Genomic DNA, 27,223 nt, shown 5'->3' on the forward strand with positions numbered 1-27,223 from the left:
TTTGGTGGTTTTACCGGGGTTGGACTTCAGTTGAGAAACCAGGGCGTAACTGAGTACAGAATTAAGGGAGATCTTTGTACATGATTGTACAACTCCTACCATTCTGGTGGCCAGAAGTTGCTCAGAGGTCGCCTATGTATGCATCCTTATGCCCAGTGGGTTTTTAGTGCTTAAACAATAGCCAAGTTTAAACAATCCGGGACAGGCACTGCATAATAGTAACCAGTAGAAGTTGACTAAAATCCAGTACTTACTTATCAATAATTGATTGACCACCTCTTCCCCTCTCCGTAATGACACGGCAGTATCACTATAATTGCATATCCTGCTAGGCCTCCTTGCAGACCAGATGCGGGGAATCCTCATACAGTATATAATCCGCTTCTTACTCGCAAATAATTGACACTTCAATGGTCAAGTAACATACCACAATGGACACAACCAAATCCCTCCTATCCACCCTAATAGCGATAATGATCCCCCTGTCCCTGGGGTCAGTCTCCTCCCCAAATCTCCTTCCTACACCCCCAATGGGCTTCAACAACTGGGCCCGCTTCATGTGCGACCTCAACGAGACACTCTTCCTCGAAACCGCCTCCGCAATGATCTCAACTGGCCTTCTAGAAGCAGGCTACAACCGCGTCAACCTAGACGACTGCTGGATGGCCTACGACCGCGCCGCGGACTCCTCCCTCCAATGGAACACCACAAAATTCCCTCACGGTATCCCGTGGCTCGCCCGCCACCTCAAGGCCCAAGGCTTCCACGTAGGAATCTACGAAGACGCAGGAAACCTCACCTGCGGTGGGTATCCCGGCTCGTTCGGCCACGAGGCCCTCGACGCCCAAACCTTCGCAGCCTGGGGAATCGACTACCTAAAGCTAGACGGCTGCAATGTCTTCCCGGAGCACTCTCGCACATTAGAAGAAGAATACAAAGCCCGCTACGCACACTGGCACAGCATCCTAAAGCAGATGCACCACCCGCTTATCTTCTCGGAAAGCGCCCCTGCGTACTTTGCCGATCCCGCCAATCTGACCTCCTGGTACGAGGTCATGGACTGGGTGCCTGCGTTCGGGGAGCTAGCGCGCCACTCGACTGATATCCTGGTATATGTGGGGGAAGGCAGCGCCTGGGATAGTATCATGGTAAACTATCGCTATAACACGCTGCTGGCGCGGTACCAGCGGCCGGGGTACATTAATGATCCGGACTTTCTGATCCCGGATCACCCTGGGTTGACGCTTGAGGAGAAACGCTCGCAGTTTGCGCTGTGGGCGTCGTTTTCGGCCCCGTTGATTGTTAGTGCGTATATTCCGGGCCTTTCAAGCGAGGAGCTGGCGATTCTGAGGAATGAGGAGTTGATCAGGGTTGATCAGGATGTGTTGGGGTTGCAGGCGACGCTGGCGAGCCGAGGGTTGGAAGTTGATGTGTTGACGAGGAGTTTGGAAGGTGGGGATCGGCTGCTCACGGTCTTGAATAGGGGAGATGGGGTCGCGGTGGTTAGTGTGCCGGTTGAGTGGATGGGGTTGCAGAGAGGTTGTCCGTATGTGGTTAAAAACCTGTGGGATGGGGAGGTGCAGGTGCTGGAGGAGGAGATAGTGATCAGGCTGAACTCGCATGCTACGCAAGTGTACCGGATCGCTTTGCCGGATGAGTGCTCTACCGTCATTCCTACTGGGATCGTGTTCAATACGGCATCGGGGAACTGTCTCACGGACGAGAACGGCGAGAGGGTTGGGTTCGAGGCTTGCAGAGGATCGGAGACGCAGATTTGGCAGGTAAGCGAGCTGGGATATCTACGTCCGCTCTCTAGGACATCGCATTGCTTGACTGGAGGGAGTCAAGCCTCTGTCCAGTTGTGCACTGAGCAGAAGAACCAGCAATGGGCTTATGCGATAACAGGCATTCTCAAGAATGAACACACAGAGATGTGTTTGACGGAGGGAACTGGAATATCTCAATGTGGGTTTGAGCGAGATAGTCAGGTATTCGGTCTGCCGAGTGGTGTAGACATCAAGCCCAGTTAGACAGATCTCAATGAGGTCGAACTAGTATCCGCTCATGATCGCGATTTCCGAATTGTATGGAATCTTTCAAGATAGATTCCATTGATGGCATTCCCGTCAACACTGTACAGTATGTATTTATTTATCTTCTAAAAGGACGATAGGCCTCCGGCAAGTCGTCGTCAAAGAACCGGAGATTAAGAGTAATTGATAGGAAACCAGAAACGAGAAGCATTATGCTTGTGCGGAATCATAACTCTTTTTCGGGTCAAAGGTCGGCCGTTGTCGGAAGAGATTGAACAGAGGAATGAATAGCTTTGGTTGGTCATCGCGGGTTTCCATTCCCTCAGTCTGTACCTGTTTGTTGAACCACGACCGAACATCTTCCCAACTTATCCATCGCCATTCGTCACACTTCTCGGGTTCCATTATCTGAAGCTATGAATTAGTACGAAGACGTCGTGGACAAGACCCGATAATCCAACTCACCTGGGGCTGCTGGGGCTGTCCTTTATCTTCCCTGACCCTAGCACCGACATAGACAGTAATGTAGTGCTTTCCTTCGGCCTCCATGACGTCGTTCGTAGCAGTCAGGAAACGTACGTCGTGTATTGACAGGCCTGTCTCTTCAAGAACTTCCCGTACTGCGCAGGCTTCAAAGGACTCGCCAAACTCGAGATGGCCGCCAGGAAATGCCCAAGTTCCTGTTACACGGTCAGAACCCGCTCAAGATACAGAAATTAGTAGAAGACAGAAATACCGGCACCATGGCTTCCCTTCCTCTTGCCCAGAACGACCTTCCCTTCATTGTTCAGGACGACGACTCCAACTCCTACTCTTGGATTCATCATGGGCTGTCTGCAGTCAAATATGTGTCCTAAACTAATCAGTTTTGAAGCGCGGGGTGTGTGCCTTTTATCTGAAATATCAGTAACACAGCCTTACACAGCCTTCGGGTGAGTCATGCGCGTCAATGATTGGAGGCAATCCTCACCTGACTCTCAGCTGTAGTTGAAAGCTCTTGACCTCAAATATTGGTATCAATCACAACGTCCAATCTCTTTTGATATTGCTCAATGAGCTCAATTTTTTGACGACAGTGAAGTTAGTGTATACTTACTGGGTGTGTTGCAGTTGGTGACCTGAAAACACTTTCCCCTTTTAGAAATCAGTGCATACAAATCAAACATCTCCAATTGTCTCCATAGTCAAGAACCTCCATTCTCTACTCCTTATCATCTCCTCATCTCCTCGTCTTCTCATCTGAGGTCTTCATCTCATCTCCTGCATCGCAATCATCGCCATCTAAAATGGATCTGGCTTGACAATTTGCTATACCAATCACAAGCTGAGAATCCGTTATCGCTTGCCTGCTGTCGGCCATTTCCCGCACCCCGTTCCCTTCCTATCAAGGCACCATGAGATTCCTTATCAGACCGCCATGATAACGAGTAATGTGATCACCACGTCTGGAGATGCGGCGATGGGAGACATCTTACCATCATATTTCCTGCCTTGTAACTGGTGTCCTGTAATGACAAGATCAAAGATGCGGCCAGGTTCTCCTCACTTGTCTACTATAATGGTACCACTCAGGAAATGGAGCGCCATGTGACTTCGAATTGCATGTCCTCACTGTGTGCTGCCGCGCCATCGGCTGTGCCACTCTGGAAGCTACATGGCTTATCTTCGTGACCCCGCATCGCAGTTGAGTCTAGCTAGACTTTGACGGGCAGGTCAAGCTTTGTGGACAAGGCTTAAAGAGAGGACATATATGGAACCGAATCACTATGCCTTTGTTTTTGCATCATCTTCAATTGGGGTGTCCTGACAAAGATTCTGGACCCTGCTTAAAGCACCACACTCGGCATGGCTTCTAAGGAGCAAACTCAAGATCATAATGTCAAGACAATTCACGCCGGAGACCATCCGGAGGTAGAAATCGGACGCCTGGATGAACTTGAAGTCGATCTCGACTCTGCCTTGGAGGAACACGAGTATGACTACGAGTCGGAACACTCCCCGTTTTCTGAAGGTCTGTTGTCTTTTGCGCCATGAATACTAGATTCTCTTACTCATTCCAGAGCTGTGTAGTCCGAGCAGTTGTTCCTGAAACTGACGACCCACACATGCCCGTCAATACGCTTCGGATGTGGATGCTCGGCGTGGTCTTCACCATCCTGGGTTCTGGGATCAATCAATTCTTCTCCCTCCGTTACCCATCTGTACACATTGTCTCGCTTGTTGCGGAGCTTCTTGCCTATCCATGTGGTGTCTTCCTCGCCAGAATTCTACCGGTAATGACGGTTCGTTGCGGACCATTTGGCTCTTTCTGCCTGAACCCAGATCGCCATTTCAATATCAAGGAACATGCCATCATCGTGATCATGAGTAATGTCTCTTTCGGGTACGGCAGTGCCGACTCGACCAACATCATTCAAGCCTCAAGCTCTAACTTCTACAACTTTGGTCTTAAAGCGGGCTTCTCGGTGCTTGTTGTGATCTGTGCCCAATTGTTAGGCTTTGGGATTGCTGGTTTAGCGGCACCATGGCTCGTGGAGCCCGCGAGCATTATATGGCCAGGGGTTCTATCCAACTGTGCAATGTTGGAATCCCTTCATTCTCGCGTCAACCCCATTGCGAACGGATGGAAGATCTCTCGCTTGCGCTTCTTCCTGTATGTCACTGCTACCGGTTTCCTGTGGTACTTCTTTCCCGGGCTCATTTTTACTGCCCTTTCCTATTTTACCTGGATCTGTTGGATTGCACCCAAAAACGTTATTGTCAATCAGCTTTTCGGCATGCAGACGGGACTGGGCCTGAGTCCCATCACTTTCGATTGGAGCCAAGTGGCGTACAATACGAATCCCCTCCTATCTCCATCTTGGGCAGCCGTCAACGTTTTCGCGGGCTTCGCAATTTTCTTCTGGGGTGTCGTTCCTGCCCTCTACTACACGAACACATGGTATACTGCTTACCTACCAATGATGACGGCGGACGTCTACGATCGAACAGGGGCCGTCTATGACACAGCTCGAGTGGTTAGCTCCCAACATACCCTGGATATCGATGCATACAAGCAGTATTCGCCTCCTTATCTAGGCGCCACATTCGCGTTCGTTTACGGACTCTCTTTCGCGTCGATCACGTCCGTCCTCACTCACATTGCAGTCTGGCATAAGAGCGACATCTGGGCTGCAATGAAGGGCAAAAACAAGCTAGACATCCACGCTCGGCTCATGAAATCATATAGGAAAACTCCCTGGTACTGGTATGCTGCCGTAATTGTGATAGTGACTGCTATCGCCATTGTACTGGTCGAGGTCTACGAAACCAAGCTTCCCGTCTACGGTGTTTTCCTGGCCCTCATCATCCCAGCCCTCTACATGGTGCCCTGCGGCATCGTCCAGGGAATCACCAACGTCGACGCCAACCAGCTCAATGTCCTCAGCGAGTTCATCGGCGGTTACATGTTCGAAGGAAAGCCCCTGGCCAATATGCTCTTTAAGATTCTCAGCACGGACGTGGTCGGCCAGGGCGTCTACTTCGCTATGGACATGAAACTGGGCCACTACCTGAAGATCCCTCCACGGCTGCTCTTTGTCGCGCAGGGGACCGCCACCATCCTCGGGGCCCTGACCCAGGCCGGCGTCACCCTCTGGATGCTCGGCAACATTGATGGCATATGCACCGAGGACCAACCAGACGGCTTTTCCTGCCCCAACGGCCGAACCGTGTACTCCTCCTCCGTCATTTGGGGTCTAGTCGGCCCGCGGCGCCTCTACTCCGCGGGGAAAATCTACTCGCCTCTCTCGCACTTCTTCTGGATCGGTGCCCTCGCTCCGGTAGTCACATACTTCCTGTACAAATACACAAAACGCAGCATCTTCAAGTCCATGAATTGGCCTCTCATCTTCGTGGGCACATGGAACGTTCCGCCAGGTAAGTCGCTAGATGTCCATGCCGCAGTGCAACCAAGTACTGATTCGTTCCTAAGCAACCGGTATCAACTATTCCAGCTGGGCCCTCGTCAACTTCGCCTTCAACCACGTCATCAAGCGCCGCTTCTTTGCTTGGTGGACAAAATACAATTACGTCCTTGCGGCTGCTCTCGACACCGGCCTTGCGCTTAGCGGCATCGTCATATTCTTCTGCATCTCGTATCCTGGTGCCGTGTTTCCCGACTGGTGGGGGAACACAGTATACCTCAACACGGCGGATGGACAGGGAGTCGCCTGGAAGCCGATGCCGGATGTTGGTTACTTTGGTCCACCGAATGGAACTTGGACCTGACGTCACGCCAGTATTTCTCTACGGCGGTGGCAGAAATCGGCATATATTATTAATATGGGTGATGGTAAAGATTTGCCTACTCAGCTAGATTTTTTTCTATTGCAATCGTCGGACGAAGCTTGTTGAGAATTATTGAAAACATCCAGACTACCTCGAAGTTTCCCATCAAAACCGAACCGAAAATGTCATATTGAGTAAAGAGGAATAAAACAATGCCCGGAGAAAAACCGCGTTAAGGGGACAATCGAAAGCAAGAATCCGGAAACAGTAGCTTGGTAAAGAAAGCAGCGAGCAGACCGGGTTCCCAAGAAGACTTTGCCAAAGTAGGTCGTTTCAGTCAATAGGAAAGTGACCTGCCACTCATCGAAAAAGATGATACATCATGAAACATTTACTGCACAAGAAGTCAGTGTCTGTGCGTCCAGTGAGCATTAAAATCAGCGAAGCTTACAGAGATCTCGGCCATTCCAAGATCCTCACCACCGGCGGCAGGCTGCTGAACAGCGCCGTTTGCAGCGGCAGGGGCATTGGCATCTGCGGGGCCAGCATTCTCATTGCTAGCAAAGTAGTCAACCATCTCGGCATCGAGCTCTTCGACGGTTTTCGGCTTAGGACGGTTTGAGCTGCGGCCACCACCACGGCGGCCACGGCGTGCGCCACGGCCCCGAGTGGTGTTGGCGGCCTTGGCGGCCGTGGCAGGCTTGGGCTGGGATTTAACTTGACTAATTCCAAATTAATAGAAGATCATCAGAGAAACGAAAGAGTAGAAAACTCACGCGACGCGCTCTGTAAGAGGCTTGGGTGCTGGCACGCTTGGAGCGTGGGAAGCGTCAACCACTACTTCAATCTGCGGAGAGTTAGAGACGGTTGGAATGAAAACGAGGACGATGCGCCTCTCACCTTCATGGGTCTTCCATCAACAAGGAGGCCATTCAACTCCTTGGCAGCCTTGGCGGCTGTGTCAGGTCTGCTGAAGACAATCGAAGCAATACCACGACTGGTGCCGTTCTGGTTGTAAGTGAGCATCACTCGCTTGACGGGACCTGCGGATTTTGAGAAGTATTCCTATTTGACGGGAAAGATGATCAGTACTGCAGTCAAGATCAAGTCGCGAAATCTGGTAACGATGGCGGCATGAACGAAACATCGACAATTGCGCACAACGGCCCCCAAACAGGTAGCACAGAGCATCAGCGAGCACACAGCGTTAGTGTCATGTTCCACTGGGAACGTAAATTTCCACCGCTACGATCATGAAGCGCCAAGACTATTTTGGAATCTATGTTGACCCTCGCGGTACACTCCCCTTCCAATAATGGGCCGGACGTTTGATCACTCCATGGAATAAACCAACCTCAGCAACCATTCGGAGCAAGAGTGGACGAATGCATTTCAATGCACTGCCGCGATGCAGATATCAAACGTCCACGCCCAAAGGTGATCTGCCATCAGCGGATTGACAGATCCATGGCTGAAACCCCAATCAGGATCAGGGGAATTCTGACACGACCCCTGTATGCCCACAAGTGAAATAGAGGTCATAAGAACAATCTCGGCTAGGCTGCTAGATCCTCAAGATTCAATGCGAGTGCGTCTCCTGCCCTAATAAACTGACGCACTTCACAAATAAATCCGGTACCCGTCTAGGGTTCTAATTTGATTGCAAAGCCTTGCCTGCTACTGCTGTTTGCTGATGTGCTCGCTGATGCCCCCTCCATGCAGTGCGAAATCAAACAGGTGGCGAAACTGAAAAGTTTCTCCAGGAAAGGTATTTCAAAGCTCCGAGCACAGTCTGCAGCGTAGTGATGGAAGCGTATTGCCGATAATGCAAATTTGCCTCAAACTGACACGCATCTCGCAAGACTCCGGCAAAACTCAACCTCGACCGTCACGTAGCAACAGTTTATGAGACGCTCGTAGATAAAAGACGGGAAGGAGTTGGTGCCTGTGCAGCAGACCCAGCAATCACCACGAGGTTGTGGAAGCGACGTAGCGACGGGTCCGAACGCGGATGGAAGCCGTTGACGCCTCGAAGGTCTCGAAAAACAGACATGGCGACAGAAACCCAAGGCGAAGGCCTCTCGATCAACATACCTTGATATTGGCCTCATTCACATCAGAGGGCTTGAAGGAGTTAGCATATCCGCACATTACAAGCTCGGAGCGTAAGTGGAAACTTACCAAGCCGCTGACCATGATCTTGCTCTCTGTTGCGACCGGGTGTCCACCCTGAGCGCCCTTTGCAACAGGTTTGGCAGCCTTTGCATTCTTCTTCACTCCTCCAACTGGAACGGCAGCACTGCCAGGCTTTGAAGCAGCTGGTCGACGAGTGCGGCGGCGAGCGTTTTGACGACGGTTGACGAGGATCTCGTCGAGAGACTTGTCCAGCTTGGTAGACATTGTTGTTGAGCTTGAATGAGTGGTCCGGATTGGAGAGTGAGAGGTTCAGGAGATTCACGGAATTACGACCGTGACAGATGAAGCACCACCTAGGTGGTTCAAGGCTTTATGAAGGAGGTGGCAGGAGAATAGGCTCAAAGGCTGTGAATTGTCGCTATTGAGCTTTGTGTATTGATTTCTGACACAATTATTGATGGACGTGATTAAGAAGCAGGATACGTTGATGGAGGAGGCGATGCAAGACGTTGGATGGTTGAGATTGATGGGCGACAGGAAGTTGCGCAAGGGCGGTAGGGAAGGAGGCTGTGTCAGGTTTTGCGCTAGGCCGCATACGGAAGCGGGATTTTGGTGCCTTAGACATCAGGATTCAACCGCCATGGCCGAAACAGTCATCGCCATCATCATTCGGAATCTCGAGGACACCTTCGCGAGGTCTATTCTAATGCAGCGTTATATTGGCTAAAAGAACATGATGACTCAAAACAACGTTGGGTCGTCCATTATGGGACACATTCATCAGTGATGCGGAAGTTAAAACTACCACGATATGTAGAATCATTCTCACGAACAAAATAGAATCGTATATCCGAGTCAGTTGCCACCCCCAGGCCCAGCCTTGATACATTGCAATAAGAAGAGAGTCCCTAATGACAAACGCCGAACGCTCGCTCTACCCGGAGCCCCGTAAATACGCACAACTACATCAATGAAAGAGTACTCCTTGTGTTGGGATCAACACACTCCCCGGAGCACCAGCCTGAAGAGAGGAATCACTGTATAATCAGCTTTTCAGAGCTTCCAATCGGCCTCTCATCTGTTCCAGGGCCGCTTCTTGATCTTCCATCTGGTCCTCAATAGCCGGCTCTCCTTCTGCTGGTTCTTCAGCTTTGACCTCTCCGGCCTGGGAAAGCTTGCCCTGCAAGATCTCCTGTAGAACCTTGTCGACCTCCGCCTCGGCTTCATCTTCTTCGTCTTCATAGAGTTCATTGTTGGGTATCGCGTCGTCCACCATCTCTTCAATGATACCGGCACGCACCAGTTCCGTCGCCAGTTGCCGCATGGTTCCTGTCAATTCAGGCAGTCGGAGCAATGTATTGACGTCCTTCATAATTCCAGTCGATTTCTTCAGACTGCCTTGGATCTTACGCATCGAAAATGCCTCATTCACTTGCATCTGGACACTTTGAAGCTGGGCTCGACTCGTAGTCAGACGAGCGGACTGTTTGCGGATCCGAACGAGTTCCCGGGCAAAGGTCTTTGTCTCAGCAGTCGCCTGTTTTGCTTGCGAAGGGTTTCGCTGAGCTCTGCGCGACGCATTCACGATGTATTGCCGTGTCTTGCTTTCCAGATTCCTCAACTGGGCAATGTCGCGGTCTAATTGACGGGTGTTGGCACGTATGAGTTGGTTGCATTTCCTAATCTGCAAATCGGAATGTCAAATTAGCACACATTTGTAGCATGTGGTTGTCAATAATCGTACTTGCGCTTGAGGATCTGGCCCGAAGAATACTGCCTTAAGAGCCTCCATCATGAAGAGGCTCTCTGTGGTGTTATCCTGGATTAACTCCCTGAGCTATTCCGTCCTTAAGGACCGAATATATGTAGTTTTATAGAATATAAGCAAGAGTTCACGGCTTCGTGAGTACCCAAGGCTACGTTATCGCAAAAGCATCAAGTTGTGTTCCGAAACTTGATCGTCACTGTAAGTGGGGTATCGACCCAGCAGGGCCTTTGAGAGAGTTGCGCAAGGCGAATGCAGATGATAAGATTACAGCTCACCAATGTCACCACACCAAGAGGAATGACATGACAACTGAACTATTAAGAGTTGTGACTTGAAGATTGTATATCGGAGTACCCTTGATCAAGATTGGTGTCACTCTCGTCAACAGACTGAGGAATCCGGCGCCAACTGTGCCATGCGATTAGTCATCAACCAAATCACTAACGTAATCGGTAAGCGAGCGGATCACGCAACCGAGCGGATCACCAAACGTGTTTTGACTTCTATTTCAAAAGCTGCAGTGCTCAGCCAGCCACTATGCCACCAAAAGCGCGTATAAACTCAAAAAATTCAGTTGAGCAGGAGGGAAGGGTCCTACTTGCAGTATCAGCTTTGAAAAATAAGGAAATTCTCAATATTCGTGAAGCTGCGCGTGTCTATAATGTGCCTTATACTACCCTCCAGCGGCGCCTAAAGGGGCATACTTTTCGAGCTGAATTACGCGCAAATGGCCATAAAATGACTCAGAATGAAGAGGATTCACTTATTAGATGGATTCTATCTATGGATCAACGTGGAGCGGCTCCCCGACCGTCCCATGTACGAGAAATGGCGAATATCCTGCTTGCGCAGCGTGGTTCAACTCCTACCCAGACTGTTGGAGAGAAATGGGTATATAACTTCATTAATCGGCATGATGAGATCAAAACCCGATTCTCTAGGCGCTATAACCACCAGCGTGCTAAATGTGAAGACCCAAAGATTATCCTGGAATGGTTCAATCGTGTCCAGATCACAATAATGCAGCATGGGATTACACTGGAAGATATCTACAACTTTGATGAAACTGGCTTTGCAATGGGCTTAGTAGCTACTGCTAAGGTAGTTACAAGAGCTGAGATGCTTAGTCGGCCCTTCCTTATCCAGCCAGGGAACCGCGAATGGGTTACCTCTATAGAGTGTATTAACTCTACTGGCTGGGTGCTTCCACCATGCATTATCTTCAAGGGAAAGGTCCATATTGAGGGCTGGTATCAAGATACAGCCTTACCAGCAGACTGGCGGATCGAGGTCAGTGAGAATGGATGGACGACTGATCAGATTGGATTATGATGGCTTCAAAAAGTCTTTATTCCTGCTACTACCAGTCGTACAACTGGTAGATATCGACTATTAATTCTTGATGGCCATGGGAGCCATCTAACACCACAATTTGATCAAATCTGCACTGAGAATGATATCATTCCAATCTGCATGCCTGCACATTCATCACATCTCCTCCAGCCTCTAGATGTTGGCTGTTTCTCTCCTCTTAAGCGTGCGTATGGCCGCTTGATTGAGGATAAGATGCGGCTTGGTTTCAACCATATTGACAAGTTTGATTTCCTTGAGGCCTATCCACAAGCTCGTACGGCAATCTTTTCAGCAGATAATATTAAAAGTGGCTTTTCAGCAACTGGATTAATACCACTGAATCCAGATCGGGTGCTCAGTCAGCTTAATATCCAGCTTAGAACACCTACACCACCAGGCAGCCGATCAACTAATTCTGTCCCAAAAACACCTTACAATCTCAAGCAGCTGAAGAAGCAGGAAACTACGCTTAAGAAGCTACTTAGGGAGCGTACATACAGCCCTCCTACCCCTACAAAGGTTGTGCTAGGTCAGATTATCAAGGGGTGTGAGATGGCAATGAATAACGCTGCCCTTCTTGCAAAGGAAAATCATGATCTACGTGCTGCACATGAAAAGCACCTTTAAAAGCAGAAGCGATCTAGGCGGCAGATAGAAACTGCAGTGGGATTATCTATCCAGGAAGGGCAGGAGATCATTTAACGCAGGGATCAGGCTGCTGAAGCTATCCCAACTATCCCTCCAGAGCAGGTAGTAGATACAGAACAACGCCCTCAACGGGCACCCCCACGCTGCAGTGACTGCCATATTCTAGGCCATAGGCGATTGCAATGTCCGCAGCGCAAGAATAACTAGATTTAGTAATAAAATCATGTTTTAGGGGTTCAAAATAGCCTCCAATTTCGGCCGCGGCCAAATTCTATGGTATGGTGATCCGCTCGGTTGCGTGATCCGCTCGCTTACCGATTACGTTAGTTAGTTCCGCCTCAGGCACTTCAGAAGCCGCAAACAGAGCAAACAGCAGGCGCCTGCCCTGAGACAGTTCCAGTACTTTCTAGCACCACTTCTGGAGGACAAGCTACGCTAACCTCAGCGGGATTCCATCACCAGCCTTTCTAGCCCCAAGTCTTTCTACCTATTATTGTCTGCTCTATCTTCACTTTGCTCTCAGCTCTAGATCTACACATCTGTTCTTGTCATCTTCCTCGCCGTCTCTCTTCCTAGTATCCTACCGAACGCGATCAATATGTCTCAACTCACTCCTGAAGGTACGTTAGCTTGTAGTCTTCCTGTCCCCCTTCCCCGCCTTGGCTTGTGTTGCTGGTCTCTACATCTCAGCGCCTCAATTGCAGCACAGACACTTGAGCGGAGCGTCAGGTACTTGCCGCACTCTATAGAAGCTCAAGCTAGCACTTGGTCCTTGAGATGGTAAGCATTGCTGACGAATTCCGGTGCAGTTACATGGGCCCAGCGCTCATCCAGCTCAGACCCTGAGCGCAACTACCTCTACGTCAACATCAAGACCCCCGATGTCGCGAAGTCGGCCGCGGATCTCAAGATCACCCCTACTAATGTCTCATTCACTGGAGAGACCAACAAGGGCGTAAAATACCACGTCTCTCTCGACCTATACGCCGAGATCGACCCTGAAAACAGCAAGGTCAACCACACTGACCGCGAGGTCGAGCTGGTATTGCGGAAGAAGGAGCTTAAGGAGGAGTACTGGCCCCGTCTGGTGAAGGACACACAGAAGCTCCACTTCTTGAAGACGGATTTCGACAAGGTATGGCGCTGACAACCGTGAATATTGGCGGACAAGGATGCCTACTAACAATTGCTAGTGGGTTGACGAGGATGAGCAAGATGAGGCTGGCGACGATGACTATGCAAATAACTTTGGTGGATTCGAGGGGCTTGACCAGGGCGGTCTTGGAAACATCGATTTCTCCAAGCTCGGTGCCAACCTTGGCGGGGGCGCCGAGGGCGAAGGTGCCGAGGGCGACGAATCGGTAAGTCACTCTGATCCGGGCCGGAGACTGTACGCATCACATTTGCTAATATCTTATTAGGACGAGGAAATGCCCGAGCTCGAGGGTGACAGCAAGGCCGAGGGAGCCGAGGGAGAGGCCAAGTCCTCTAAGATCCAGGAAGTCTCTTAAGTATAATAGGAAGGAGCCTGATGATGACCTGTGAAGGCTGAATGCTGAAACACCTATTATGAACAAAATTGTTCTGCCATAAATGAGCTTTACTCATTTCCGACTTAAAAGAAGGCTGTACGAGTCTTGAGTATACCGTTGGCGACTTGTTGGGGAGGCCTGAGATGCATAATCTGTGGAACGATAACCTCTCAGGACATACCGCAAGTCTGATATAATGAGATACGCTTCGTTCAATTCACTTATCCCGCCCGATAAGTTGCGACTAGTTCTGCCATAGCTATGCCCGAGCGTAGATTCGTCGTAGCATGTTAAAATTAACCCCATTGGCCTGGTGGTGCATCAGACTAGTCATGACGTCCTAGAACCTCGGAAATACCTCGATTTTCAGGCACTTGCTAAGGTTGTAAATATCTCGATCATAGTGCCGACAGGCGTTTCTTACCAGAAACCACCCCAGATGGGAAATAGAGAGTACCGGTCAATGCAGTACAAATATCATGCTTGATATTGCCTCCGGCACGACCAAAATGCAGAAATAGTACCGAGTTGGTCGAGTCAATGTTTGGTAGACCGCATTCTGGGCATCGAAATTCATTGGCGGAGAGAAGCCTTTCGAAGGTTGTGCCGCCACATTCTCTGGAAACCCACACCTCTTGAAAATGTGGAGGGACTTGCAACCCAAGATCTTCCAAGGTCACCAACTCTCACGATCGTTGCACACGCTGCATTTGAGGTGTCAACCAACTTTTGTCTATCTGTTAGGACATTTGGATGGGCCCTCTTCTTCTCTGTCGTTATAAATATCCAGTCGATTTAGCCCTTCAGCCTTGATTGACCGCGAACGAGCGCGGCGCCACCGCCAAATTCGGCGTGAATTTGTCTCTCTCTTAATAGACGTATTGCGGATTAAAGAATCTCAAAGACATAGCCAAAATGCCGCCCAAGAAGCCTGAGCCCGCGAAGAAGAAGAAGGCCACGGTCGAGGACAAGGTTCGTGCTGATATTGGATGATGACTTGTTTGGAGATGGTTTGCTGACTCTCTTCTTGGACAGACCTTTGGTATGAAAAACGTATGTTACGAGCTATCGGAGACAATATCACCTCGCTATTATTAAACAGGGAACTGATCTGATATTCTCACAGAAAAAAGGTGGTTCCGCGAAGAAGCAGATTGCACAGCTCCAAGCTCAAGCAGCACACAACAAGTCCGCCGAAGCCAAGAAGAAGGAGGCTGAGAAGGCCCGCCGTGAAGCCGAGAAGAAGGCCGCTGAGGCTGCAAAGAAGGAAGCCTTGGAGTTGTTCAAGCCCGTGCAGGTTCAGAAGGTTCCTTTTGGTGTCGACCCGAAGACCGTCCTGTGTGTCTTCTACAAGCAGGGCAACTGTGAAAAGGGAAAGAAGTGCAAGTTCAGTCACGATCTGAACGTTGAGCGGAAAGCGGCCAAGAAGGATCTCTACACCGATTCGCGAGATGCGAAGAAAGAGGAGGAGGAGGCGAAGAAGGGCGACACAATGGACAAATGGGACGAAGAGAAACTTCGCAAAGTTGTTCTCAGCAAGCACGGCAACCCTCGGACGACTACCGAGAAAGTTTGCAAGTACTTTATTGAGGCCGTCGAGAACCAGAAGTACGGTTGGTTCTGGGTTTGTCCTAATGGAGGCGACAAGTGCATGTACAAACACAGCTTGCCACCTGGGTATGTTCCAGTACCGGTTTCCAAAGCATTGTATCCCGGTGTTAACCTTTATCTAGATTCGTGTTAAAGACAAAGGAGCAGAGAGCCGCTGAGAAAGCTATGATGGACAAGTCTCCATTGAACACACTAACATTGGAGGACTGGCTCGAATCAGAACGTCACAAGCTCACCGGCAACCTGACACCGGTGACCCCGGAGACCTTCGCCAAGTGGAAGAAGGAGCGCCTGGATAAGAAGGCTGCAGAAGAACAGGCCCGCAAGGCCAAGGAGGCCACGGGTCGTGCTCTGTTCGAGAGCGGCAACTGGCGTGCGGAGGAGGAGAGCGACGACGAGGACGGAGACGACGGAACCTGGAACCTGGAAGCCCTGCGGAGGGAGACCGAAAAGCTACGGGAGAAGAAAGAAGAGGAACGTCTTGCCCGACTGGCTGGTATTTCCCTCACGCCATCATCGAACGACGAGACCGTTGCCCAAGAGGGCGAAGGCTGAATCGATGCGACTCAACCCAAGACTCCAACAACTTGGGCTTTCGAATTCGGGCATGGCACTTCCCACACTGGAACCGGCGTTCCCGGCGGATGTCCGGGTCCGTGATGGTGATCGTGTTGAGAACCAGGACTGGGATATCTGCCCTGTGGGCGTTGACGCTTTGTCCTCTTATCATCTATATGCTCCTGTGCAGCCACAGGATTTTGGGATCGATGTCCCGATGCGCGTATGGAAGGGCAAAGGCAGAAGGCGAAACGTGATCGACGCAATTATGTGTGACGTGGATGCAGAAAACAGAGGCTGGCATTCTCTGTGCCGTTTTTTGTTTTTTTGTACGTAGAAAATGATTTTGACTAGATTTAGCGCTACATCTCAATGCTTTTCATCAACCGGTTTAGGCTCCATCAGTCAAGTTAATAGAGTGAATCAGCGACTGCTAGAGCTTTATTGTTCGTAAACGAGCCGTGAGTACTGACCTCAAGAATTATCTACAACGACACCTTCTGCCGCGCCAACCCATTTTCAAACATCAACTGCACAACATCCTGTGCGACTCCCCACGATAACTCGAAGCCCCGTCCCCCAGCCCCATAGGCGTGCACAATGAAGCGATCACCTCCCACTCTCTCCGCCTCGATCCTCATCCCACCCTCCCTCGCGGGCCTCCGCCCGACAATATCACGGATGACATCAAACTGACCACCACTCCCCTCAGTAAAGGGGAACCATTTCTCCGCACTGGAGAGAAGCTGCTTCCTCGTCTCAAGCGAGGGTGTTGGATTCCAGTCGTGTGGTTGCTTGGTGCCGCCGATGATCGTTCCGCCGCTCAGAGGCCTAGGAATGCAGAAAGACCATGTGCCGTCTGAGTTTTGGCGGGTGATGGTCACAGAGCAGGGGTTACGGACAAGACACGTTTGCCCTGGTAGCCTTATCAGCAGCTGTATTAGAACTTGAAGAGATAGAGCTCGGCTCATACCTCGAATAATAAAGGATTTAGGATCCCCGAATCCCAGCCCCGAGCAGTTCACAACCGTCCTGACAGGCCCCGTCCCCGTCCCGGACAGCTCAAACGCCTCCATCGGGTCTACGAGCGTATACTCTCTCGTCTGCCCGCCATTAAGGACGAACTTCCGAAGCAGGTACGCGCAGTATACCGGCGAGTTGACCACGTACGTGTGATAGCGCACGCCCCATTGCACTTCGGGAGGTATCTCATCGGCTGTCAGGCGGCGGAAGCCGTCCAGATGCGCGTACGCGTTCTGGATGTTGGCTTCGTGCAGGTACTCCGGTGGCGGGGACTCGAGGTGTTCCTCGCCGTCGAGCATTTGGACGCCTGAGGAGGGATCCTCCGCTGCAAGGTGCTTGAAGTACTGATATGTGCGGCGTGCTTGGCTGTTTTCGCGTGCGGCTTGCGGTGAGGACCCTGGGACGGGGCGGTAGTGTGCGCCGGCCCAGGGGGAAGCATAATTGAGGGAGGTGGTGTTGGGGAAGTCTCTAGCAACGATCAGAATGTTTTGAGAGGGGTGCAGGTGTTGTTGGATGTGGAGGGCTGTGGTGAGGCCGATTACACCCGCGCTGGTATGAGTCAGTGTTATATATTCGGGTTATTTGGAGGTGTGGGCTGGTCCATATCCATGGAAAACGACGTACCCGATGACTACTATGGTTTCTTTATTCATTTTGCGTAGTACACCTTATACTTGGTCCAATGTCAAGTTCCTTTGACTTCATGGACTTTTGGACCGTGGTCTCGCATTGTGAGTTGGAGATAGACAAGCGGATCCCCGCATGTTGGGGTCCCGAACTATTGCCGTTATCAGAAAATGACCTTTGTCTCGATCTCGATCGTGGTTCCGTGGTATGAGTTTATTCAGTTTTCTTGAGTATTATTTCCTTCTGTCAGGGTCTGTCTACAATCCTATGTATAGAAGAGCAGTAGAGGCTAGACCATATTTGTTTTTGAATGTCGAAGCTTCTATATGACAGTTCAACCGTCTCTATGACCCCGCCAAATCTTGTCGCCCTAGTAATGGCTAGAAAGCCGCCATGGATCTGGTCACAATCACATACGGGCAGAGGCTGGGGACCTCATCACACCATCCTGGCTGATATTGATTTTGAAGCTGCGTATTTTGTTGTGAGCTCGTTGGGCATCTCCGCAGTACCTATGAAGTACAGAGCACTTGATCATCACATCACATTGCGTCGTAGGAAATGGCCAGTTTAGGTATACCTGGCGAACTCTGAAGTTCCAGGTTTGCCTAGTATCTACGATTTGGAAATGCTGTTGCTGCTTGTTCTGCCTCTCTAGCTAAGCGCACCATAGATGGAGACTTCGGCCCACTGCACGGAATGAATCAGTCCCCGCGATCATGCCGACTTCTGTTACTTTCCTAGATTTTTGCTTTGAGCACCTGAGGTAGCTACGAATTGAGAGATAATCCTTTAACAATTTGAAGCATCCAGTTATCTTCCTTGAACCTGTTCAAATACGCGCCCAGTTCACCACAGAACGGGGACGACGGGGCTGCTATGGGCTGTGATTGGCTGATTCGGGTGATGAGACGTGCAGCGTGAAGAAACGCCTTCTGCATTGCTGCCAGCCAATCAGCATTCGTTCTGGGGGTCCCTGGCAGCATCATCTTTAGGGCCGTCCAGAAGAAGAATGAGTGTGAACATCTGACAATACGGACAATTCGTCCTAACCCCGCCTTGAAATGGCAGAAGTCTTCCACAGGGCTGTTGGGTCACTGGCTTAGGTTACTTCTCTTGTAGGCGTGCTCTTTGACCTCCTTCTCATTGGAAATTCACAACAATAATTATCATCCTGTGGAGAGCGATAATGGCAATATTAGAAAACGATCCATGCTGGTGGAATATCTTCTGTCTGCGAGTTACAAAGATTGGCTATTTCTGTTTAATTTCCATGTTAGCTCCAAACTTTCCCGGCTGCAAAGCATCCTATGATCGTGCTATGTCCAGGTCTCACTACCGCTAGGAGCTGCAACATCTCGCACATTTCTTCCGTCCGACCATGTCCGCTTGGAGTTTGATCGTCTTTCAATTCCTTCCACTACTTTAGTCTATCCGGTAGCGCTGATTCCTCTCCTCTCCAAACTCATTCGGCTGCCTGGATGTCTGTCCGCCCTCTGTAGTCTCGTGTCCTGTGTGCTGTGGCTGTACCGCTGGATGGCTGTCAGTTATATCGCTAGTGTGATGTACTGCTTTAGCGCTGGAGAGGTATCAGATGCAATTCACATGTCACTGGATACGCTCTCTTTCTCTCATTTATGCTCGTCCGCTAATGAAGTCATGGAGTCACTGTCTCCTCCTCCCGATGCAGACCAAGCGCGATCACACCCCCTTGGCGCAAGCTGCCATTGCTTGGTGGCTGGTGAGTTCGATCATCGACTAAGTTACTTAGTGCCGCCTTCCAAACGTTTTGTATCTTTCCCCATGGTTTAACTGACTATCGATGGGGTCGAGTCGTAAGGAATGTCAAATCACACCCTTTCAATCGTCGCTCAGTCGCGCCATGGCAGAAGGCAGCCTCCATTGTGGACTCCTCTGACCCCTTTTCCTGGATTTTCCTGGGTTTTCAATTCCCTCCCGACTCTTCTCTTATGTACTTCCCCTCTCCATATAACGTGGTAGCCCGCCTAATGCATACTATTCCTTGTCAGTCGCCTGCATCTGCGATACCCTGCGGTTGCTGGCCTTGCATAATCGCACTATTCGTCTATTTTCAGACTTGACCATATTATCCTCGTTATAGCTTTTTCCATCTTTCCGTTCCCCCTCTTACCCTACTCCTACAGTGGGCCGGACCGTCTTGTCGGTTCTCTTTCTGTTTCTTCCTCTGAATCCACGTCCCGAGACCGAAGCTTTGCACTAATTCAGCGGAGTGTATATCGTCATCGAAGCTACGACAAAGCTGTGATTAGCTGATACTACTCTTGTTGCTATAATCAAACCGTCGTAGATTATCTCTATGTGAGCAACACCGAAGCTGTGGGAATGCTGTTGAGGGTCGTCACTGTCGAACAATACCTAGTCTGTCACTCCACTTGCGCCAACACTTCCGGAAATCTGCGATAGAACATCAAACTCGGATAAGCGAGCTCAATTCTGGTGATCGCCGTACGAATTAGAGTCAACAGCGAGACAGAGAAGAAAGAGACGGCATCTCAACTCTGCTCGCACGCCGGCAACTCAACCGCAAGATCCCAAGAATGGTTGAATTGACATGGAACAGAAATCCCCTTCCTGATACAAAAAGTACAACAATAAAACCAATGGCACCTCCCATTGCGCCGCCGACACCTCAGTCACAGGCACCGGAAACCACCTTCGAACCATGTGCGTCGACAGCTTCATTATTCCTCTTTGCTCAAGGCTCGGTAATCAATTGCCTCCATCATGACACCCTCGCACTCGAGAGACGGTTCGACCATCACAAGTCCGATATCTCGTTCATATCTGTGGACAATGTCAGCGAGCGAGGTTCAGGAAGATTAGTCGCCAGTTATGACACGGGACAGACGACTATCGTGTGGGACCTGTTTACCGGAGCAGAGCTCGCTCGGTTTGCGGCATTCGATCACTTACGAGTAGCTGCCTGGATGCGTAATGGCAATGTAGCGTTTGGTAAGGAGGACCTTGCCCTCATAACACACGAGTATGCATACTGATGAGCTGGAAGGAAATGGAAAGGGCGATGTCATTCTCTTCGAGCCTTCTACTTCAGAGCATGTCTCGACAAGGACCATCTTTGACCCCATTACGGCTTTGGCACCGGCCTCTGACTGCCGAACATATGCCATCGGGTACGTAAATAATCTTCATTGGAATAAGGAGGATGGAAAGGACGACGGGGTCATGGGAATGTACATTGTTGTCGATTGACAGTTCAACTAACACTTATATCAGTTATCAGAATGGTTCTATTCTGATCGCCACTCTCCATCCCACATTTACCATCCTACATACCATGTCAACCTCACGGGGCCCATCACCAATCGTCTCGTTAGCATGGCATGCGTCGTCATCAAAGCAAAAGTCCGATATGCTCGCTACTCTATCCTTCAATGGAGATCTGAGAGTTTGGAGTATTTCAAAGCCTCCGGGCAAAGAAGCTCCGCGAGTTATCAGAGTTCTCAAGCGATCCGATTCTTCTTCGGCTGAGCCTAAGTGGATGGCGTGGTCAAAGAACGGCCGAATCGTGCAATACCTCGATGGGTAAGTCTAATCCATTCCGATGACAAGATTGAAGCCTAACCCGCAACGACCTTTCAGGGAGACTTGGTCATGGGATGTCAGAACGAAACACGTCACTTATGAGCCGATCCCGACGATAGAAAACCCTCGTGGCTTTGCTAATTATGGCCCAACTGCTACTCTTTTCACTCTCGGGCCCAACTACACAGTGCAACAGTACGATTTAGATAACCCGAGTATGGTTGCTAACGTGCAACACATTCCTGCTGGGGCCCTTACTGCAACTCCAGAAGAACCCAGGGGAGGATCTGTAGACTCACGAGCCTTGCAGGATCCGCCAGATCTTAGAGAATCAGCGCGCATTTACGACAGCCGGCCACCTTTTGACCAAAGCGGAGTAGACGCCGTACGGCAGCAGCGTGCAGAGATGAGCAGTCCAGTATCATCGCGGAGTCACGCCAACTCCGTCAGCTCGAAAGCATCTTCAGGGAAATACAGGATGGTGCCATTTTCAGCACCAAGTAGATCGGGACAGACGGCTACATCGTTCTCGCTAGCTTCAGCAAGTGGAAGAGAGACTCCGCAGCAGTCTGGGGCCTCATACACGTACGCCTCCTCGGTCTCCATGTCGTCGGTGAAAAGCTCCCGTGCGGGATCCCGACTACGAAATGAGGTACAATTCAGTCCAACAGATCAGCGTATTGATCTGTTCCCATTCACGCGTGCGCGTCTCAACGACGTACCGTATAGAAACCATCGCCCCATAGATGAGACACATCTCACGCCAAACGACCTTCGGCGACAGATGCTGAGTGTCGTGTTTGGATGGGATGGGGATATTCAAGACCTGATTAGAGACGAGTGTGAGTTGAGCATCTTCACAGCTTTGCTCTGTTAACATCTTAATTAACCTTATGAGCAGTCCTTCGTCACCCACCCGGCAGTCAAAGTGCCATCCTGTTGGCGCAATGGCTCGGCCAGTCCGACTCTGACGCAACCGCGGCCATGATCAACTCTGGACCGGCGACAATGACCGATTGGATGCTATTGGCCATGAGCCAGATGAATGGCGAGTCGCAAGCGAACAAGGTCGGCCAAGCATTTGCCCAAAAGCTACTAGAGATCGGCGACATACATACGTCGGCTACCGTATTGCTGGGTCTGGGTGATAAAAACGAAGCTATTGAAGTCTATGTCTCTCAGAACTGCTACATGGAAGCGATTCTGATGACTTGTCTCCTGACGCCCACGGATTGGCAGCGCCAGTCATATCTGGTCCGTCGATGGGGTGAACACGTTGTTTCCCATGCTCAGCAGCAGCTGGCAATTCGATGCTTCATGTGTACCGGTGTAGAGCCATCTGATCCCTGGACTTCTCCCGCTGCGCAGCAAGCTGCGTCTTTTGCCGAAATCCTTTCAGGCCGATCGCCGATGACGTCTCCTGAGCCACAGCCTTTGCAGCAACAATCTTCGAATTTCCTTCGGCCGACTCCGAATTCACAGCCAAAGGTGCCACCTAGCACCAGATCGAACGCGAAAACACCAGCCCTCAAGCTGATCACGTCATTTGATTCTCAGCCCGGCAAGTTCCGATTCCCGGGTCTGAAATCAGACGATAGAACACCAACAAACGCCCCGGGGATTACACCTATCGCTGAGTCGGCTGTAGGGGGGTCTGCTATATCCCCAGGAGGACTCGGGTCCTACAGAGCGAATAACATTCAAAGCCTCAACAATGCGATGAACGCAAGGACAGGCACGCCTGCGTTCAACCGGAGCCGCTTGCCGTCCATTGGAGAAACCCCCGTTGATGTTCATCCACCCGCTTTCTTGTCAAGTGGCTTGAATAATTCCGTGGAATATGCCTCGTCGGTGGAAAGCACCAGCCGGCTGCATGAAGGAAGCCAAAGTCAGGATGAGGAAGTCCTGTCGTCTTTGCTGCCTTCTGCACGGTACAACCCTGAAAAAGATACATTTAAGCCGAGTCCGCAAACTGCCGTCCAGGCAAACTCGGATAAGTTTGCAACCATTAAGGGTCTTCCTTCCCCAAGCCCTGGCGTTTTCGAGGCCCTCAAAGAACGCTCCGACAGTCGGAATGGATCCAGAGATCGAAAGCCGGGTGTTCTCCAGCTTCACCTGTTCGAGCCCGGTGCTTCAGAAAGTGATTTGCTAGGTCCACCTAGCAGTACTATGAGCAATATTCGGAGCCCAGCCTCGACGCTAAACAGTTACAATTCGGCGAAAAGCCCCAGTGTCAGTGGGCGGAGCATCGACCAGTACATCAGCAGTCTCGCTGAGGCGAATTACCGCTCACAAAAACTCAGTCGGGGAAGGCGAAACACGGATGATTCAGTCAGCCAAAGCTCAGCACGAAAGATCACTTCGAGGAATACGTCCCAGGAAACCACTCGAGGGAGAAACGAGAGAAGATACATCCAGCCAGCTAAGCGGTCACCGTCTTCTCCTGTTCCCATGTCCCCAGAGGAGATAGCTCGATACAGCAAGGGCACAGGAACCAAACATCCTGCCAGCAAATCACGCAATAGTAGCAGAGTGAGGAAGCCACGCTCTCGACACTCATCGGAGCGTCGTCGGCATCGTTCTGCCAGTCGGCACGGTGCTAGCCGAACTGCCGCAGAGAAGAATGACCCTGCTATTCGGGGGCGCAGCACTGATAGACAAAGCTCCGGGGAAAGATCACCGTCTGCCCCATTACCCGTATCTCAAGCTGAGGATGCCTTGAGGCTGGTTACTAGTGATCGAGAAAGATTGCGGGGTCACCAACGCAGTAGCAGCCGGCGTCCTGACAAGGGCGGGCCGAGAAGGGACGCGTCTCCTGAGAGCAGACACTCGCGAGCACCATCTCGCAATCGTCAAGAGCAGGATACGAACCTAAACACGACCACCGAACAGCCGACGAACAGGTTAATGACGAGCGATAATTCTCAGACCGATGCATCCTTACAAGAGAGAGCCCGTGAAACAGAAAAAGTGCAGATGCAAGCTCGAAATGCAAGCGCTGCAGCCTTGTCATCTACCGCACTATCAGAACAGAGACGAAAGGAGCTCGCAGCTGCCGAACTGGAGGCCCGGCGGCTTTCCCTTGCGCGCAACCCTTCAGCCCCAAATATACCGTTTCCTGGAGAGCTGCAGTACAGCCGAAGCCCCCTCGATAGCCCACCGTTTTCCAGAAGCTCTGCCAACCAGCGTACGCCGGCGAGAAGAAGAGTGTCGACCAGCAAGGCCTCGCCAGACTATCCTAGCAGTTCCGATTCGAATTCGTCGAGGTCAGGAGGCCCTCTTGGTCTGCCGGCGACTCCTAAAGCCATGCGTCACCCAAAATACCCCAATGGTTATGAAGAGACCGTCTCCCCTGGATCTAGTGTCCCAGACAACGTCATAACCCTGAGTGATGCCAGGTACCAAGGCGAAGGCGAGAGAATCGGCCGTTCAATGTCTGTTCCAGTTCCGGAGCATCACCCTGGTCCCATGCCCGTCGACCTGCCAACCCATCCGAGGTTCAACCCCCGTCTCCCGCGAAGCAGATCGACCAGCAGGAGCCGGAACATCGGTCACCGGCGAGAAAGTTCTCGAGAGCTGGGAGGCTCCGGGGGGTATCCTTACGGCTCTTCTCCAGTCACCGTCAGCATCGAGGAGACGATCGAAGATTCCGTGAGCCTGAAGGAGGCCGAGAATCCTCCAATCCTGCCAGAGCTGCAGCATCTGAACACTCCACCGCCTCCTCCGCCTCCTGCTCCCCTTGGACCTGTCTCTCCACGCACATCTTCCGGAACTATAGACATTGCTATTGACAACGAGAACCTGGGCAAATTGCTCCCTCGAGCGATGACAGCAGCTCCGGCAATCACTACGGAAACGCGGCCTAGCATCGAGCGCAGGCGCACATCATTTGACCATCGACGAGGCAAGAGCGTCAACGAGAGCTTCACGAACAAGATTCGGAATCTAACGCGCATGCGCAGCAACAGCCGCGGACTAGACAATTGGACATCTTCCCGTGAGACGGGGGTCCCCTATGAAAGTGTACAAATGTCGGACGGCCGGATGTAACACAGTCACTTCTTTGACTTGTCATATTTTGCGTCATGTTTTGACTGCTGACTCCTATATACCATGATTTGCTTTATATCTCATTGGACCTATACTTCTCATGACTGATGACCTTTTCGATTATGCCCGTTCGTTAAACTCCGCCCCCAATATCTCCAATCTGCGATGACCGAGCCTGTTCTCTTTATCTCCAGTGATGATTGAATTGTTATACCCTTGCCTCTATTTCCGCCCGATAATTTCATGGTCACGCGGGTTACTTTGAGAGATTCATGTTTCCCTGTCTGGTTCATGACGTGCTCTAAAGACTTTCCGATTTCTGAGACTGTGCTCACCCACAAGGGCAAAGGAAAAGTTAATATCCTACTGTCTTATTCAAGCGAATTGCTGTATCCCCTTGAAACGTAGATCGATCTGTATCAATCCAGATGTGAGCCGACCGACCTCATAAACTTGAAGTCAGCGTGATTCACGGCTAGACGAGGAAAGGCCGGGGCATAGAAGGAAAAGAGTAGTTAATGTAACTCTGCTGATGTGGAATATTATGGTACATGTTAAGCTCGTCATGCGTTGCGGGAGGTCAATTCCATCTTCCCCATCCCTTCTTCTCTCTCCCCTCGGAGTCACCGGCGGCCATGTTTCTCTCGGCCTCTAGCAGGCGGTCAAATTCGGCCTGGGCCTGTTCGCGCTGTCGCCTCTCACTGTCTGGTGTTGAAGAGACCCCGCTCCATGCTGAGCCTGGGCCACTATCCTGTTCGCGCTGTTGCCTCTCATTGACGGACCGAGTCCACGCCGACCCTAGCCTGCTATCCTGTCCGGCCTGCTGTCTGATGCGATCCCAGGCACTTCCTTGCGAGTCCCCGCCTAATCGATACTCCGCCGCAACGGGACTCGCATCATCGCTCTCGAAGAAGTCCGTACCCTTGTTCTGATCGACAGAAGTAACACCACGCATCGCCTCTGTCGAGGACCTATCACCGTACAAGCGCCCCAGATTAGCAGGCTTATCCCACGACGCCGACGGAGCAGACTCCCGTGCAGAGGAAGAAGAGTAAGAATCCAAAGACCCATACGGCCCAGCACCCTGGCCATACTCTTGGCTTTCAGCGTAACCCCCTCCCGCACTGGCACCCTGATCCATCCCAACCTCTACAGGCGGCAAGCCCTGCGCCCGCCGCTCCGCCGCCTCCTTGGCCGCTTTATTTCTCTCCACAACCCTCTGGATCTTCCGCTTGCGCACCTCCTCTGGATCCTTGTCGCGCATCTCCGCAAAGAACTGCTTTAGCCTTGGATCACCCATTGTCTCCTTCAGATCATGGAACATCCCCCACACACCCGTCACCACCGAACCCGCCGCCACCCAGAAGAGCCACCTAAACGATCCCCAAACCATCAACTGTCTGAAATTCGCCGGCTCAATCGTCGAGTACAGCTTCACAGCCGCAAGCACCTGCGCCGGCGACGGCTTCTGTCCCGGTTTCAAGCCGGGGGCAAGGTGCGCGACGACGCCTGAGTTGCGCACGCGCCAGTACAGGTACGCCGTGCCAATGGCGCCGGAGTAGGGCGCGCCGAGGCGCTGGTGGTAGATGTATTTGCTGCCGTGGTAGACGAAGGCGTCGAGCTCTTCCTGCGTGGGGAGCCGGTTGATCATGACTTTGCACGATTCTATGCGGTCGCGGACGTGTGCGCTGTTCTTGTGCAGCCAGTTGCTCTGGCCGAAGAAGCCGAAGTACAGCGTGAATAGGTCGGGGCGGGAAAGGCATTCGGTCTTGAGCACGAGGGGATACCCGGGTATTGGGATGTAGCCGCTGCTGTATGATTCGGAGCCATTTTGAGATGACGCGCTGGAGGTTCCGGACTCGGACTGCGGTGACGTGTCGTTGAGTACCATCTTGGATGGTAGAGCAATGGCGGTTTTGGCTCCAATTGGTGTTTCGAACTTGGGGATAGCAAGTGACGGGAGTGTGGAGAAGAGAAGATCAGAAGGATATTGGGTGATGTTGTGCTTAGTCATGGAGTTGTTTCTCCAG

The 27,223-nt window shown here is 51.3% G+C and overlaps 11 protein-coding genes across 11 annotated transcripts; 6 read left to right on the plus strand and 5 right to left on the minus strand.

Moving 5' to 3' along the window:
- Positions 1 to 431: 431 nt before the first annotated feature.
- Positions 432 to 2,030, plus strand: aglA (putative alpha-galactosidase; the record flags this gene model as incomplete). Its single annotated transcript, XM_748178.1, has 1 exon — positions 432 to 2,030. The coding sequence occupies one exon, from the start codon at positions 432 to 434 to the stop codon at positions 2,028 to 2,030; it is 1,599 nt and encodes a 532-aa protein (XP_753271.1).
- Positions 2,031 to 2,243: 213 nt separating this feature from the next.
- Positions 2,244 to 3,147, minus strand: AFUA_5G13840 (nucleotide triphosphate diphosphatase NUDT15; the record flags this gene model as incomplete). The annotated part of the gene is made up of 5 exons (XM_748177.2): positions 3,130 to 3,147; positions 3,004 to 3,069; positions 2,770 to 2,921; positions 2,499 to 2,713; positions 2,244 to 2,441 (listed from the first exon to the last, which is right to left on the minus strand). The coding sequence occupies exons 3-5, from the start codon at positions 2,858 to 2,860 to the stop codon at positions 2,244 to 2,246; spliced, it is 504 nt and encodes a 167-aa protein (XP_753270.1). The 5' UTR covers positions 2,861 to 2,921; positions 3,004 to 3,069; positions 3,130 to 3,147.
- Positions 3,148 to 3,878: 731 nt separating this feature from the next.
- optD (uncharacterized protein) lies at positions 3,879 to 6,302 on the plus strand (the record flags this gene model as incomplete). Its single annotated transcript, XM_077804893.1, has 3 exons — positions 3,879 to 4,044; positions 4,104 to 5,951; positions 6,007 to 6,302. The coding sequence occupies 3 exons, from the start codon at positions 3,879 to 3,881 to the stop codon at positions 6,300 to 6,302; spliced, it is 2,310 nt and encodes a 769-aa protein (XP_077661029.1).
- A 391-nt stretch (positions 6,303 to 6,693) lies between these two features.
- AFUA_5G13865 (putative RNA annealing protein Yra1) lies at positions 6,694 to 9,048 on the minus strand (the record flags this gene model as incomplete). Its single annotated transcript, XM_748175.2, has 6 exons — positions 8,484 to 9,048; positions 8,397 to 8,426; positions 7,203 to 7,367; positions 7,079 to 7,149; positions 6,754 to 7,024; positions 6,694 to 6,696 (listed from the first exon to the last, which is right to left on the minus strand). The coding sequence occupies exons 1-6, from the start codon at positions 8,700 to 8,702 to the stop codon at positions 6,694 to 6,696; spliced, it is 759 nt and encodes a 252-aa protein (XP_753268.2). The 5' UTR covers positions 8,703 to 9,048.
- A 435-nt stretch (positions 9,049 to 9,483) lies between these two features.
- Positions 9,484 to 10,233, minus strand: AFUA_5G13890 (ESCRT-III subunit protein VPS24; the record flags this gene model as incomplete). Its single annotated transcript, XM_748173.1, has 2 exons — positions 9,484 to 10,122; positions 10,183 to 10,233. The coding sequence occupies 2 exons, from the start codon at positions 10,231 to 10,233 to the stop codon at positions 9,484 to 9,486; spliced, it is 690 nt and encodes a 229-aa protein (XP_753266.1).
- Positions 10,234 to 10,989: 756 nt separating this feature from the next.
- AFUA_5G13900 (transposase) lies at positions 10,990 to 12,186 on the plus strand (the record flags this gene model as incomplete). The annotated part of the gene is made up of 4 exons (XM_077804894.1): positions 10,990 to 11,496; positions 11,552 to 11,584; positions 11,710 to 11,833; positions 11,906 to 12,186. 4 exons carry the CDS (start codon positions 10,990 to 10,992, stop codon positions 12,184 to 12,186), a joined length of 945 nt encoding a protein of 314 aa, XP_077661030.1.
- A 386-nt stretch (positions 12,187 to 12,572) lies between these two features.
- wos2 (Hsp90 cochaperone SBA1) lies at positions 12,573 to 14,167 on the plus strand. The gene is made up of 4 exons (XM_748171.2): positions 12,573 to 12,827; positions 13,017 to 13,342; positions 13,401 to 13,568; positions 13,629 to 14,167. Exons 1-4 carry the CDS (start codon positions 12,806 to 12,808, stop codon positions 13,716 to 13,718), a joined length of 606 nt encoding a protein of 201 aa, XP_753264.1. The 5' UTR covers positions 12,573 to 12,805; the 3' UTR covers positions 13,719 to 14,167.
- Positions 14,168 to 14,654: 487 nt separating this feature from the next.
- AFUA_5G13930 (translation machinery-associated protein TMA46) lies at positions 14,655 to 15,905 on the plus strand (the record flags this gene model as incomplete). Its single annotated transcript, XM_748170.1, has 3 exons — positions 14,655 to 14,711; positions 14,842 to 15,416; positions 15,473 to 15,905. 3 exons carry the CDS (start codon positions 14,655 to 14,657, stop codon positions 15,903 to 15,905), a joined length of 1,065 nt encoding a protein of 354 aa, XP_753263.1.
- Positions 15,906 to 16,393: 488 nt separating this feature from the next.
- Positions 16,394 to 17,584, minus strand: AFUA_5G13940 (FAD-dependent oxidoreductase; the record flags this gene model as incomplete). Its single annotated transcript, XM_748169.1, has 3 exons — positions 16,394 to 16,824; positions 16,882 to 17,480; positions 17,556 to 17,584. The coding sequence occupies 3 exons, from the start codon at positions 17,582 to 17,584 to the stop codon at positions 16,394 to 16,396; spliced, it is 1,059 nt and encodes a 352-aa protein (XP_753262.1).
- A 1,569-nt stretch (positions 17,585 to 19,153) lies between these two features.
- AFUA_5G13970 (WD40 repeat domain-containing protein) lies at positions 19,154 to 25,193 on the plus strand (the record flags this gene model as incomplete). Its single annotated transcript, XM_748166.3, has 5 exons — positions 19,154 to 20,552; positions 20,608 to 20,731; positions 20,835 to 21,143; positions 21,201 to 21,985; positions 22,045 to 25,193. Exons 1-5 carry the CDS (start codon positions 20,138 to 20,140, stop codon positions 25,191 to 25,193), a joined length of 4,782 nt encoding a protein of 1,593 aa, XP_753259.2. The 5' UTR covers positions 19,154 to 20,137.
- Positions 25,194 to 25,773: 580 nt separating this feature from the next.
- Positions 25,774 to 27,207, minus strand: AFUA_5G13990 (putative endo-1,3(4)-beta-glucanase; the record flags this gene model as incomplete). The annotated part of the gene is made up of 1 exon (XM_001481468.1): positions 25,774 to 27,207. One exon carries the CDS (start codon positions 27,205 to 27,207, stop codon positions 25,774 to 25,776), a length of 1,434 nt encoding a protein of 477 aa, XP_001481518.1.
- Between the last annotated feature and the right edge of the window lie 16 nt (positions 27,208 to 27,223).

This window comes from Aspergillus fumigatus, chromosome 5 (genome assembly GCF_000002655.1).
Source record: "Aspergillus fumigatus Af293 chromosome 5, whole genome shotgun sequence".
NCBI lineage: Eukaryota > Fungi > Ascomycota > Eurotiomycetes > Eurotiales > Aspergillaceae > Aspergillus > Aspergillus fumigatus.